This window comes from Panulirus ornatus, chromosome 48 (genome assembly GCF_036320965.1).
Source record: "Panulirus ornatus isolate Po-2019 chromosome 48, ASM3632096v1, whole genome shotgun sequence".
In the NCBI taxonomy this organism is placed as follows: Eukaryota; Metazoa; Arthropoda; class Malacostraca; order Decapoda; family Palinuridae; genus Panulirus; species Panulirus ornatus.
Window position 1 is genome coordinate 24442220 of NC_092271.1, and position 13816 is coordinate 24456035.

The 13816-nt window shown below is 38.4% G+C and overlaps 2 protein-coding genes across 2 annotated transcripts in view; both read right to left on the bottom strand.

Annotated features, from left to right (window-relative positions):
• Nucleotides 1–10873: 10873 nt before the first annotated feature.
• LOC139764031 (uncharacterized) lies at nucleotides 10874–11879 on the bottom strand. Its single transcript, XM_071690493.1, has 3 exons — nucleotides 11778–11879; nucleotides 11494–11621; nucleotides 10874–11098 (listed from the first exon to the last, which is right to left on the bottom strand). The coding sequence occupies exons 1-3, from the start codon at nucleotides 11796–11798 to the stop codon at nucleotides 10927–10929; spliced, it is 321 nt and encodes a 106-aa protein (XP_071546594.1). The 5' UTR covers nucleotides 11799–11879; the 3' UTR covers nucleotides 10874–10926.
• Nucleotides 11880–13673: 1794 nt separating this feature from the next.
• Nucleotides 13674–13816, bottom strand: part of LOC139764032 (uncharacterized) — a 1206-nt gene continuing 1063 nt past the window's right edge. Inside the window, exon 3 of the mRNA XM_071690494.1 lies at nucleotides 13674–13816. This exon is cut by the window's right edge and continues 209 nt beyond it. The gene's annotated coding sequence lies outside the window, so the exon portion shown is untranslated.

Consider the following 13816-nt stretch of genomic DNA (forward strand, 5'->3'; position numbering starts at 1 on the left):
ACCACAGATTGTCTGACATGATAATAATTGGTATTTCTTAAATCACTTTAGATTTGGTGGTGGCTACGGTGGTGGAGGTGGATTCGGTGGTGGCCGCGGCGGTGGTGGTTTTGGTGGCCGCGGTGGTGGTTACTACGGTCGCTAGAGGGAAACTACTGGAAGAACAGCTTAATGGAAAGACGAACGTACAAGATATATTTTCGAAAACCAGCAAGACGACGAGCGTGTGGAAATGACGTCACTCCTGCATGACAACGTCAAAGATCATCTCTGTTTGTTCAGTCATTCCTTAACTACAACCATGGATATAATATGAAATATAAAGCAAATAATATACCTTGTTTTTCTGTATCACTTTAGCCTAACATTATAAAATGAAGTAAGAATAATTCCATGTAGGTAATGGATAATAGAGAAATGTTACTGCATTATTTTCTGAAAATGGATCTAGTTCGATGGTCTTGAGAGGAACGGCTTGTCATCTGTGTTACGAGAAACCACAGGTCAAAATAGTGGCGGTAGGGGGTTATGTAGATTGTATCTCCGAAGTGATTATACGACCCAGGAAATGTGCTGTCCATTATAATCCAAATTGGGTCCGATATTATCTGTAAACATATATTTGTAGGTAGTGAAAATATTCCCAATAGAACTCACCTCCACACGAAATGGAAACTAGGTTTAGTAATCTTCATGCTGTCTGACACAAAAAATCAATGATAACCGTTCGATTTAAGCAGCAAAATAGTTGTCTATATATACATATAACACATTAATAGTTCCAGTTAAGATTATTGCATTGATAGTAATGATATCTTTTATAGTTCCAATGAAGAAAAGCTGAGAGACACACCTATTCCCACACCACTACCATAAAGGCCCTGATTACGACCTTTGAATATATATACCAGTTTCACGAAGTAACAGTGAACAGTCATTGGAAATATCAAGCTATACCAAAACGAGAGGTCATGATATGAAACTAACGAAATAAAGTTTTTGAAAAGATATAGATGAGTACTTTTGTGGTATCAGATTAGACAAAGATATTTACCAATAGAAATAAAATTGGTGATATCACAGTTTGTTAATGAAAATGGCACAAACGTGATGGACAAATATGATAGACAACATCAAGATTGATTAAAATAAGGCTAATGCTTTTCTCAGTCTGCTAACAATATAAAAGTGGAACAACCATGGAAAAAAGTTCCTTAAAACTGTTAGCAAAGAGTGTTTAATGAAAGAGCAATCATATGATTGTTGTTGTGACAACCTCTTCTCTCGCTATCAACATTGGTGTAGGCGGCAGTTCAGTACTCTTTTCTAGGTTTTCCTTCCTTTTGTCAACTCTTCTCTTCAGCAAGTATGCAAACACTAGTGACCAAACATTCTGCTCCTCTACTTAATTCACATTTCTTCCATTCATCCTTCCGCAAAATGAGTCTCGTTTTATCACAACTTCCTCTATAATTTCAGATGTGATAGGAATTTAAAAGAAAAAGATGGAAACTAGATAAGATCGCAGACTAAAAACCCAATTACTTCCGATTTCCTATTTCAAAACTTTTCATGGCCTTTTCAATTTCTTTGATATCTTTGTAATTAAACCACTGAACACAGTCAAGAAATGTAGCATTATCTAATTCATAAAGTAACGCCTATATACACAGTTGGTTAAGACCACTATCTATGAAACAGATAGCGTACGTATGCTAAATTCTCTTTTCTGAATTGTTGTTGTGATTGTCCAAAGGGCTCAATGTGGAACTGCTCTCATATGTAGGTCGGATATAGCCCTACATACTCACGTAACAATGAAGTATGAGTTACCTTTTAATTAAGTAATTAACATATAAAATCTATTGATGATGACGAAATGATAATTCGATAGAATATCTTCACTGTAACTTGTCCTACCATATTTTCTATAAAGAAATTCTTTTAGATATTAGGAGCAATTAAGTTTCTCGATACACGAAATAGTAAAGATCATATGTTCTCTCAGGTATCTTACATTAAAAGAAGTTGAAAGTACAAAGATCTATTTCCATTTTCATTGCTTGACATTTTTCTCTTTGCCGTTGGAAGAACTTCCTTATTCCAGTGAGGAAACCTGCTACATAAATTATCTAGCTGAGTGACCTAATATTTTCGTCCTTAAAATATTTTGTACTGTTCTTCGTTCGTTGTTTTTCCTTTCTCTCAACCAATCTGCAATCTCATCACATCAGAAAAGCTAATATGGCTGATTCCTTTTGTACTTGGCAGAGGTTTGCTCATGAAGAAAACCTTGAATCCTCGCGTGGGGAGGGGAAGACTTGCTATAAAAGCTCGCGCGAGACGTAGGCAAGCACCAGATCCTCTCCCAGCAGCGAGGTACACCAAGACCCCAGCCAACATGAAGTGTCTGCGAGCTCTGGTAAGTATACACACACTGGCCAGGTACTGATGCTGCCTCAGGTCTTTGCTAGTATGGTTAGTTGTTACACCTTACACTCTGTTGCTCTTGTTCTGTTATAAATGTTCCATAAACCTAAGGCCCAACAAGCATTGTTGAGTGTAGAGCTGTACTCATGAGTGTGATCACTGTCTTTTCCCCAGCTGATGATGGCGACCGTGATGGCCATGGTGTACGTGGCCATGGCCGAACCCGAGCCAGAGCCATCTGGCGGATATGGTGGCCGTGGTGGCGGCGGCTTCGGCGGCTTCGGGGGCTTTGGTGGCGGGTAAGGAAAGATCTGAGTTTTTTAAGGTCGCATATAAATGAGAATCCTCAGTCTCCCTGCACCTGTGCTCATGACAATATACATCCTATATCATTTTCAGAAAAAGCTGTTCAGTATCCTCTAAGCTAACTCTCAAATTTTCCAATTTTGATTTTCTTTTTAAGGATAAAAAAAGACTGATGCATGTATCACCAAGTATAATGGAGCAAGAATCATAAGAGTCGTAACTGTATATACTTACCAAAGATTGAGTGACATGATAATAATTGGCATTTCTTAAATCACTTTAGATTTGGTGGTGGCTACGGTGGTGGAGGTGGATTCGGTGGTGGCCGCGGCGGCGGTGGTTTTGGTGGCCGCGGTGGTGGTTACTACGGTCGCTAGAGGGAAACTATTGGAAGAACGGCTGGATGGAAAGTCGAAAGTAAAAGATATATCTACGAAAACTAGCAAGACGACGAGCGTGTGGAATTGAAGCCACTCTTGCATGACAGCTTCAAATTATCTCTGTTTATTCAGTCATTCCCTAACTACAACCATGGATATAGTATGAAATACAATGCAAACGACATTCTTTGTTTTTCTGAATCTCTTTGTCTTAACCTTTATGAAATGAAGTGAGAATAACCCCATTTAGGCAATGGACAATAGAAAAATGTAGTTGCATTATTTTCTGAAAATAGATCTCATTCGATTGTCTTGAGAGGAAAGGCTTCTTAATGTGTGTTACGAGGAACCAGAGGTTAAAATAGTGGGGTAGGGTGTTATGGGGATTGTCTCTCCTAAATGAGCATACGTCTCAGGAAATGTGGTGTTCATTGTAAGCTAAATTGGTTCCTCTAAAAACTTTAAACATGCAACTACAAGTTAGTGAATATTTTCTCAACAGAACTCAGCTCCGTACGAAAGCAAAACTAGTTTTAGTAATCTTCATGCTGTGGGACACAAAGAAACTTTTATATATCTTGGAAATTAATGTTAAAACTTTTGGTTTAAGCAACAAAAGATTGGCGCACATTAAGAGTTCCAGTTAAGATAAATGCATTAACACTAGTGATATGTCAACTGTATGTCCAATGAAGCAAAACTGAAAGACACACATATTTCCACGCCACTACCACAAAGTATCTGTTAGCGACTTTTGAATTTCATGACGGAAACAGTGAAGTTATTATGAATATCAAGCTATTCCAAAATGAGAGTCCATGATATAAAACTAACCAAATAAGGTTTTTGAAAAGATATATAGAAGCACATTTGTAGTATAAGAGTAGACAAAGATATTTACCAATAGAAAGAAAATTGGTGATATCATAGTTTGTGGATGAAGTGGCACAAAGTGGCAAATACGATAGACAACATCAAGATTGATTGAATTAATGCCTTTCACAGTCTGCTAACAATATTATACTGGAACAACCATAAAAAGAAATTTCCTTAAAACTATTAGCAAAGGGTGTTTAATGAAAGAGCAATTATACAATTGTTGTTGGGACAACCTCTTCTCTCGCTATCAACATTGGTGTAGGCGGCAGTTCAGTACTCTCTTCTAGGTTTTTGCTTCCTTTTGTCAACTCCTCTCTTCAGCAGGTATGGAAACACTAGTGAACGACCATTCTGCTCCTCTACTTAATTCACATTTTTTCCATTCATCCTTCCGCAAAATGAGTCTCGTTTTATCACAACTTCCTCTATAATTTCAGAAGTGGATAGGAATTTGAAAGAAAAAGATGGAAACTAGATAAGATCGCAGACTTACAAACCCAATTACTTCCGACTTCCTATTTCAAAACTTGTCATGCCCTTTCCATTTTCTTTGATGTCTTTATAATTAAATCACTAAACACACTCAAGAAATGTAGCATTATCTAATTCATAAAGTAACGCCTATATACACAGTTGGTTAAGACCACTATCTATGAAACAGATAGCGTAGGTATGCTAAATTCTCTTTTCTGAATTGTTGTTGTGATTGTCCAAAGGGCTCAATGTGGAACTGCTCTCACATGTAGGTCGGATATAGCCCTACATACTCACGTAACAATGAAGTATGAGTTACCTTTCAATTTGATAATTTACATGTAAAATGTATTGATAATGATGTTCTACCGTATTTTCTATAAAGAAATTCTTATAGATATTAGGAGTAAATAAGTTTCTCGATACACGAAATAGTAAAGATCATATGTTCTCTCAGGTATCTTACATTAAAAAAAGTTGAAAGTACAAAGATCTATTTCCATTTTCATTGCTTGACAGTTTTCACTTTGCCGTTGGAAGAACTTCCTTATTCCAGTGAGGAAACCTACTACATAAATCATCTAGCTGAGTGAACTAATATTTTCGTCCTTAAAATATTTTGTACTGTTCTTCGTTCTTTGTCTTTCCTTCCTCTCAACCAATCTGCAATTTCATCACAGCAGATAAGCTAATATGGCTGATTCCTTTTGTACTTGGTAGAGGTTTGCTCATGAAGAAAACCTTGAATCCTCGCGTGGGGAGGGGACGACTTGCTATAAAAGCTCGCGCTAGACGGAGGCAAGCACCAGATCCCCTCCCAGCAGCGAGGTACACCAAGACCCCAGCCAACATGAAGTGTCTGCGAGCTCTGGTAAGTATACACACACTGGCCAGGTACTGATGCTGCCTCAGGTCTCTGCTAGTATGGTTAGTTGTTACACCTTACACTCTGTTGCTCTGGTTCTGTTATAAATGTTCCATAAACCTAAGGCCCAACAAGCATAGTTGAGTGTAGAGCTGTACTCATGAGTGTGATCACTGTCTTTTCCCCAGCTGATGATGGCGACCGTCATGGCCATGGTGTACGTGGCCATGGCCGAACCCGAGCCAGAGCCATCTGGCGGATATGGTGGCCGTGGTGGCGGCGGCTTCGGCGGCTTCGGGGGCTTTGGTGGCGGGTAAGGAAAGATCTGAGTTTTTTAAGGTCGCATATAAATGAGAATCCTCAGTCTCCCTGCACCTGTGCTCATGACAATATACATCCTATATCATTTTCAGAAAAAGCTGTTCAGTATCCTCTAAGCTAACTCTCAAATTTTCCAATTTTGATTTTCTTTTTAAGGATAAAAAAAAGACTGATGCATGTATCACCAAGTATAATAGAGCAAGAATCATAAGAGTCGTAACTGTATATACTTACCAAAGATTGAGTGACATGATAATAATTGGCATTTCTTAAATCACTTTAGATTTGGTGGTGGCTACGGTGGTGGAGGTGGATTCGGTGGTGGCCGCGGCGGTGGTGGTTTTGGTGGCCGCGGTGGTGGTTACTACGGTCGCTAGAGGGAAACTACTGGAAGAACGGCTGGATGGAAAGTCGAAAGTAAAAGATATATCTACGAAAACTAGCAAGACGAAGAGCGTGTGGAATTGAAGCCACTCTTGCATGACAGCTTCAAATTATCTCTGTTTATTCAGTCATTCCCTAACTACAACCATGGATATAGTATGAAATACAATGCAAACGACATTCTTTGTTTTTCTGAATCTCTTTGTCTTAACCTTTATGAAATGAAATGAGAATAACCCCATTTAGGCAATGGACAATAGAAAAATGTAGTTGCATTATTTTCTGAAAATAGATCTCATTCGATTGTCTTGAGAGGAAAGGCTTCTTAATGTGTGTTACGAGGAACCAGAGGTTAAAATAGTGGGGTAGGGTGTTATGGGGATTGTCTCTCCTAAATGAGCATACGTCTCAGGAAATGTGGTGTTCATTGTAAGCTAAATTGGTTCCTCTAAAAACTTTAAACATGCAACTACAAGTTAGTGAATATTTTCTCAACAGAACTCAGCTCCGTACGAAAGCAAAACTAGTTTTAGTAATCTTCATGCTGTGGGACACAAAGAAACTTTTATATATCTTGGAAATTAATGTTAAAACTTTTGGTTTAAGCAACAAAAGATTGGCGCACATTAATAGTTCCAGTTAAGATAAATGCATTAACACTAGTGATATGTCAACTGTATGTCCAATGAAGCAAAACTGAAAGACACACATATTTCCACACCACTACCACAAAGTATCTGTTAGCGACTTTTGAATTTCATGACGGAAACAGTGAAGTTATTATGAATATCAAGCTATACCAAAATGAGAGTCCATGATATTAAACTAACCAAATAAGGTTTTTGAAAAGATATATAGAAGCACATTTGTAGTATAAGAGAAGACAAAGACATTTACCGATAGAAAGAAAATTGGTGATATCATAGTTTGTGGATGAAATATCACAAAGTGGCAAATACGATAGACAACATCAAGGTTGATTGAATTAAGGCTAATGCCTTTCACAGTCTGCTAACAATATTATACTGGAACAACCATGAAAAGAGATTTCCTTAAAACTATTAGCAAAGAGTGTATAATGAAAGAGCAATTATACAATTGTTGTTGGGACAACCTCTTCTCTTGCTATCAACATTGGTGTAGGCGACAGTTGTGTACTCTCTTCTAGGTTTTTGCTTCCTTTTGTCTTTCTTTTGTCAACTACTCTCTTCAGCAAGTATGCAGACACTAGCGACCGAACATTCAGCTCCTTTACTTGATTCAACTTTTCGCCATTTTTCTTTCCGCAAAGTACGTTTCGTTTCATCACAACTTCCTGTATAATTTCATATGTGAATAGGGATCAGGAAGAAAAATATGTGCCTTAGATAAGATCACCGCATGGGAAACCCAATTACTTCCAAATTCCTATTCTAAAACTTGTCGTTGCCCTTTCCATTTTCTTTGATAGCTTTGTAAACACACCATTCAACACAGTCAAGAAATGTAGCATTATGTAATTCATATGGTAAAGCCTATATACACAGTTGGTTAAGACCACCATCTAATATGAGGAGAGCGTACGGATGCCAGATTTTCTTTTCTGAATAGTTGTTGCGATTGTGCAAAGGGCTCAATGTGGAACCACTCTCACATGTAGGACGGATCCAGCTCTACATGCTCACGTATCACAGTAAAGTATGAGTTACCTCTTAATTTCATAATTCACACATACAATCGAATGGTAATGATCAAACGGAAATTTGATTGAAAATCTTCGTGGAAACTTGTTCTATTATTTTTCTATAAAGAAATTTTTCTAAATACTAGGGGTAAATCATTTTCTCGATACACGAAGTAGTAAATATGGTATGTTTTCTCAGGTATCTTACAGATAAAGAACCAAAGGAGTTGATAGTACAAAGATCCATTTCCATTTCCATGGCTGGACAGTATCCCCTTTGCAATTGGAAGAACTTCATTCTTCCAGTACGGAAACCCATTACCTAAATTATCTAGCTGAGTGATCTGATTATTTCGTCCTCAAAATATTTTGTACTGTTCGTTCTTTATCCTTCCCTTTCTCTCAACCTATATGCTATCTCATCACCGCAGGAAAGCTAATCCGCCTGATTCCATTTGTATTTGCTAGAGATTTGATCATGAAGATAACCTTGAATCCTCGCGTGAGGAGGGGACGACTTACTATAAAAGCTCGCGCGAGATGGAGGCAAGCACCAGATCCCCTCCCAGCAGCGAGGTACACCAAGACCCCAGCCAACATGAAGTGTCTGCGAGCTCTGGTAAGTATACACACACTGGCCAGGTACTGGTGCTGCCTCAGGTCTCTGTTAGTATGGTTAGTTGTTGCACCTTACAGCTCTGTTGCTCCAGTTCTGTTATAAATGTTCCATAAACCTAAGGCCCAACAAGCATAGTAGAGTGTCGAGCTGTACTCATGAGTGTAACTACTGTCTCTTCCCCAGCTGATGATGGCGACCGTCATGGCCATGGTGTACGTGGCCATGGCCGAACCCGAGCCAGAGCCATCTGGCGGATATGGCGGTGGCGGCTTCGGCGGCTTCGGGGGCTTTGGTGGCGGGTAAGGAAAGATCTGAGTTTTTTAAGGTCGTATATGAAAAGAGAAGCCACAGCCTCCTTGTTTTTGTGTTCATGACAATTTCTATCCTTTATCATTTTCAGAAAAAGTATCTGTTTAGTATCCTCTAGTCTAACTCTTCCAATTTTTTGAATTTTGATTTTCTTTGTAAGGATGAAATAAAACTGATGCATGCATTACCAAGTATAATGCAGCAAGGATCATAACAAGAGTCGTAACTGTATATACTTACCACAGATTTAGTGACATGATGATAATTGGTATTTTTTAAATCACTTTAGATTTGGTGGTGGCTACGGTGGTGGAGGTGGATTCGGTGGTGGCCGCGGCGGTGGTGGTTTTGGTGGCCGCGGTGGTGGTTACTACGGTCGCTAGAGGCAACCTACTGGAAGAACAGCTGGATGCTTGGACGGATGGACGAGACCTACCCTCGAAAGCCAGCAAGACGACGAGCGTGTGGAAGTGACGTCACTACTGTACCACAAAGCCCACACATTTCTTGATCTTCACTTATCCTTGATCTACAAAATTTGAAGAAGATTTTTTCTGAATAAAATTATGCTAAAATGATGTATTTTCTTGTCTATATTCATTATGTTACTTCTGAACACTATGACGGAATTAGAGGAACAAACTACCTTATTTCAAGTGGTAAAACGTCAAGTAGATCATTTTAGTCATACAAATATTTTCTCTTCCCAAGAGAAGATAAATAAACATAGAAATGAATTATCAAGATTATTGCTAGATTAATTTGTAAACAAAAAGAACACCGTTATAACAAGGACATGCAGCGTGAATGTGAATGGGCTTCAAATTGAACACCTGCAGGAGTTTATGATCTATTGAATGTCGGAAATGATATGACACTGGCAGTCGATAGAACTAAAACCCAAGATACCACCCAACTGGCGTCTTGATGACCCCTAGTAGTCGATAGAACTAAATTCCCAAATCACCAAACAACCAATATTAAAAGAATATTCAAAACGTAATGAATTAAGCGATAAACAACAGGCAATGCTTCACTGCACATTAAAAAAAAAAAAAGAGACACTCCCTCCGTTGACAAACAACAACGTTTAGAGTAAAAAGACAAAGGAGACATCATTTATGCCCCACCCCGCTCCCGCGCGCACACACACACACACACACACACACACACATATGTAAAAATAAGTCTGATTTAGGTGTGAAGGCTGAGTGTGTTCCACATCCTCTGTATCTCTAACACGGAATCGTCCAGGATAGGACCCGCACGGGTTTGAATTCTTGGGCAAGGCTGTAGGCTTACACCTAACCCAGGTGTTTCGCCATCCCAGATTAGAAGCTGCAGGAATCCCTAGAGAAAGGGTCATTTTGTCTAAGATAACAATGATACACACACACACACACACACACACACACACACACACACACACACATATATATATATATATATATATATATATATATATATATATATATATATATATATATATATATATATTTATTTTATTATCTATTTTGCTTTGTCGCTGTCTCCCGCGTTAACGAGGTAGCGCAAGGAAACAGACGAAAGAATGGCCCAACCCGCCCACATACACATGTATATACATACATGTCATAGATACATATATATATATATATATATATATATACATATATATATATATATATATATATATATATATATATATATATATATATATATATATATATATATATATATATATATATATATATATATATATACGAGTTCTTTTATGTAATAACTGTGTAATGTAACTGCTATTAAGAAAAACCATCAAGGAAGCGATACAACATCTACAGGTTTTTTGAAACAGAATATGTGATGTTGATTATGTTGGGTATCCAGTGAGGGTATGAAACATGTCCTGTTTCTCTTTATGTTTATGATATAAACTTTGGAATGTTTAAGTGTATTTCCTTTAGGTTTCTTCTAAAAAAAGTGAGTATGTCATTTCAAAGGGTAAAAAGTACTTTTCTCTGTATAATCACCATTTATGATTCCCTTTTTACTTCTTTATTTACCATTCAGTTGGAATTTTCTCACGTGAAATGGTAAATGTAATATCATATTGGTACAAGACGTTAAACACAAAATATCATATGAACTTTATTATTTTTTTAGACTTTTCTTCTCAAGGTTGTGAAGTTATGGGTCGAGTGAAGAACAGTAGACGAACGGACGTCCTCCTGTTGGAGTGATGTCACTACCACATTCTGGTAGTGTTGCTGGTTCTTGTGGGTAGATCTCGTTCGTCCATACATCCAGTTTGTTGATTCTATCCATAGTAGCCATAGCCTCCACGACCACCTCTAAAGCCACTGCTAAAGCCACCAGAGAAGCCACTCCGGCCACCGAAACTACCGCGGCCCCCGTAGCCACCACCAGAGCGACCACCAAATCTACCTCCACCACCACCAAAGCTACGCCCACCGTAGCCTCCACCCAACCTATAGTAATGTAGGAAGTACAAATTATCAACAACATAGTCTAATTGGAGTAGGTATATGGTGTTATCTTTTGTCATTCATCGATGATTCATACATAGTTTTCATAAAAGCAGCATCAGTTTTGACGAATGCTAGAAAATGATTAAAGATTCAACAATATGTACAAAGGTGAACTTATTGAACTAAAGAAATTCTACAGGAGGTTATTACTTATTTAATCCTAGGTATTCTATGAGAATAACTTGAAATTAAGAGATGGTAATACTGAATGCAGACTCTAACTTGAATAGAAAGACGCACGCCTGGACGATGTGATATCAGATCCTATCTCAAAGACAAGTAGCTGATGCTTCTCTGTCGTTTATAATCTCAGAAAATTTCATATATTGTCTTACCCGCCAAAACCGCCGAGGCCGCCACCGAAACCGCCAAAGCCGCCAGAGCCACCATATCCTCCAGATGGCTCGGGTTCGGGCTCTGCCAGGGCCATGGACACTGTGGCCATCATGGCCGCCATCATCAGCTGGAGAAGGAGACAGAAGTAGAAGTTACACTTGTGGGTGAAGCTCGACGCTCAAGTTCATGAACAAGTTATAAATAACCAAGAGCAACAACTAACGATATTAGCAGAGACCTGAGACAGCACCAGCACCTGGCCAGTGTTTGTGTGTATACTCACCAGAGCTCGCAGACACTTCATGTTGGCTGGGGTGTAGTTGTACCTCGCTGTCAGGAGAGGATCTGGTGCTTGCCTCCGTCCCGCGCGTGCTTTTATAGGTAGTCTTTCCCTCAAGGTCCTGACCCCGAGTTGACGAGCAATCTTTTTCGGTGACTGGAGAAATAATTTGGCAGGTCTTGAACTCACATTAGCTCCCTCCATCCCCCCCCCCTCTCTCTCTCTCTCTCTCTCTCTCTCTCTCTCTCTCTCTCTCTCTCTCTCTCTCTCTCTCTCTCTCTCTCTCTCTCTCTCTCTGCACACACAGACTTTCCAAGAATCACACGCTGAAACTCTACCCTACTTACCTGCATATGCTGATTGTTTTAGTCTTGAACTATTCTTAGCAACTCTCTCTCTCTCTCTCTCTCTCTCTCTCTCTCTCTCTCTCTCTCTCTCTCTCTCTCTCTCTCTCTCTCTCTCTCTCTCTTGACAGGTACAGATTTGTCCTTGTGCACCACAGGTCTGGTTAAACAAATCTCCAACAATCCGCACCTAGAACTCAGCTACTCTGATACTGAAGCGTTTCACACCTCCCACCTGCTCCGAACTAATACTTTCATTAGCACACATCTTGAACTTTGACTACCTTGAACTGCTGTTCAATATGGGGTGCAAGTATATTCATTTTTGCTCATATGATTCCTGGTTAGAATAAGAATATCTAAACTTGATGTAATCTGGAACTCATTGTCAGTTGTACAAAGGAATGAGTGAGGATATGGTTAATGCAGTCACATACATGAATTCAGTAAACTTGTATGACAGAAGAGAATTTGGTGGGTGAGGCCTTACAAGTTAAAAATTCTCTCCATGTACAGTAAAAACCAATGACTTACACACACACACACACACACACACACACACACACACACACACACACACACACACAAACACATCAGCACGGAATCGCCCGGGCTAAGACCCACACGTGTTTGAATCTTGGGCAAGGCTGTAAGCCTACACCCAACTTAGGAGTTTATCCATCTCAGATTAGAAGATGCAAGAATCCCTGGATAAAGGGCTTTTTGTCTTATGTAATAATGACATATATATATATATATATATATATATATATATATATATATATATATATATATATATATATATATATATATATATATATATATATATATATATATATATATATATATATATATATATATATATATATATATATATATATACTCATTTACATATTTATTATCCCTGTGATAAGGGAGAAAGAATACTTCCCACGTATTCCTTGCTCGTCGTAACAGGCGACTATATGGAGAGGGAACAGGAGGCTGGAAACCCTCCTCTCTAATTTTGACTTTTCCAAAAGAAGGAACAGAGAAGGGGGCAAGTGAAGATGTTCCCTCTTACGTTCAGTCCTCTATTCTTAACGCTACCTCGCTAACGTGGGAAATACCGAATATGTATGAAAAAAGAACTTTATATGATATGTATATCTCTGATATCTTTTTGATACATGAGAATTTTGGTAAGCATGTCAGTACGTTTTCTTGCTTATGTAATAAATGTTTAAGAAAAATAAGTACGGAAGCTATACAACATCCACAGCTTTTTGGAAATAGAATTTGTGATGCTGATTATGTTGGGTGACCAGTTAGGGTATGAAACATGTGCTGTTTCTCTGTATGTTTATAGTATAAGATTTGGAATGTTTAAGTATATTTCCTTTAGTTTCCTTCTCAAGGAAATGCGTAGGTCATTTCACAGTGTAAAAGACATTTTTATCTATATAATCATCATTTATTGCTGGCTTTTTACTTCATTATTTACTATTTCGTTGGAATTATCTCATGTAAAATAGTAAATGTGATGTCAAATTGATGCAAGAAATTAAACACAAAGTATCATATGAACTTTATTATTTTCTTAGACTTTTCTTCTCAAGTGTGAAGTTATGGGTCGAGTGAAGAACAGTAGACGAACGGACGTCCTCCTGTTGGAGTGATGTCACTACCACATTCTGGTAGTGTTGCTGGTTCTTGTGG

What these genes read in the sequence shown, in the direction of transcription:
- LOC139764031 (XM_071690493.1), bottom strand. Translation starts at nt 11,798, where the DNA reads ATGAAGTGTCTGCGAGCTCTG. An exon ending in TGAAGTGTCTGCGAGCTCTG is followed by an intron (nt 11,622 to 11,777) that starts GTGAGTATACAC and finishes CTCCTTCTCCAG; the next exon opens with CTGATGATGGCGGCCATGAT. An exon ending in GGCCTCGGCGGTTTTGGCGG is followed by an intron (nt 11,099 to 11,493) that starts GTAAGACAATAT and finishes ACATTACTATAG; the next exon opens with GTTGGGTGGAGGCTACGGTG.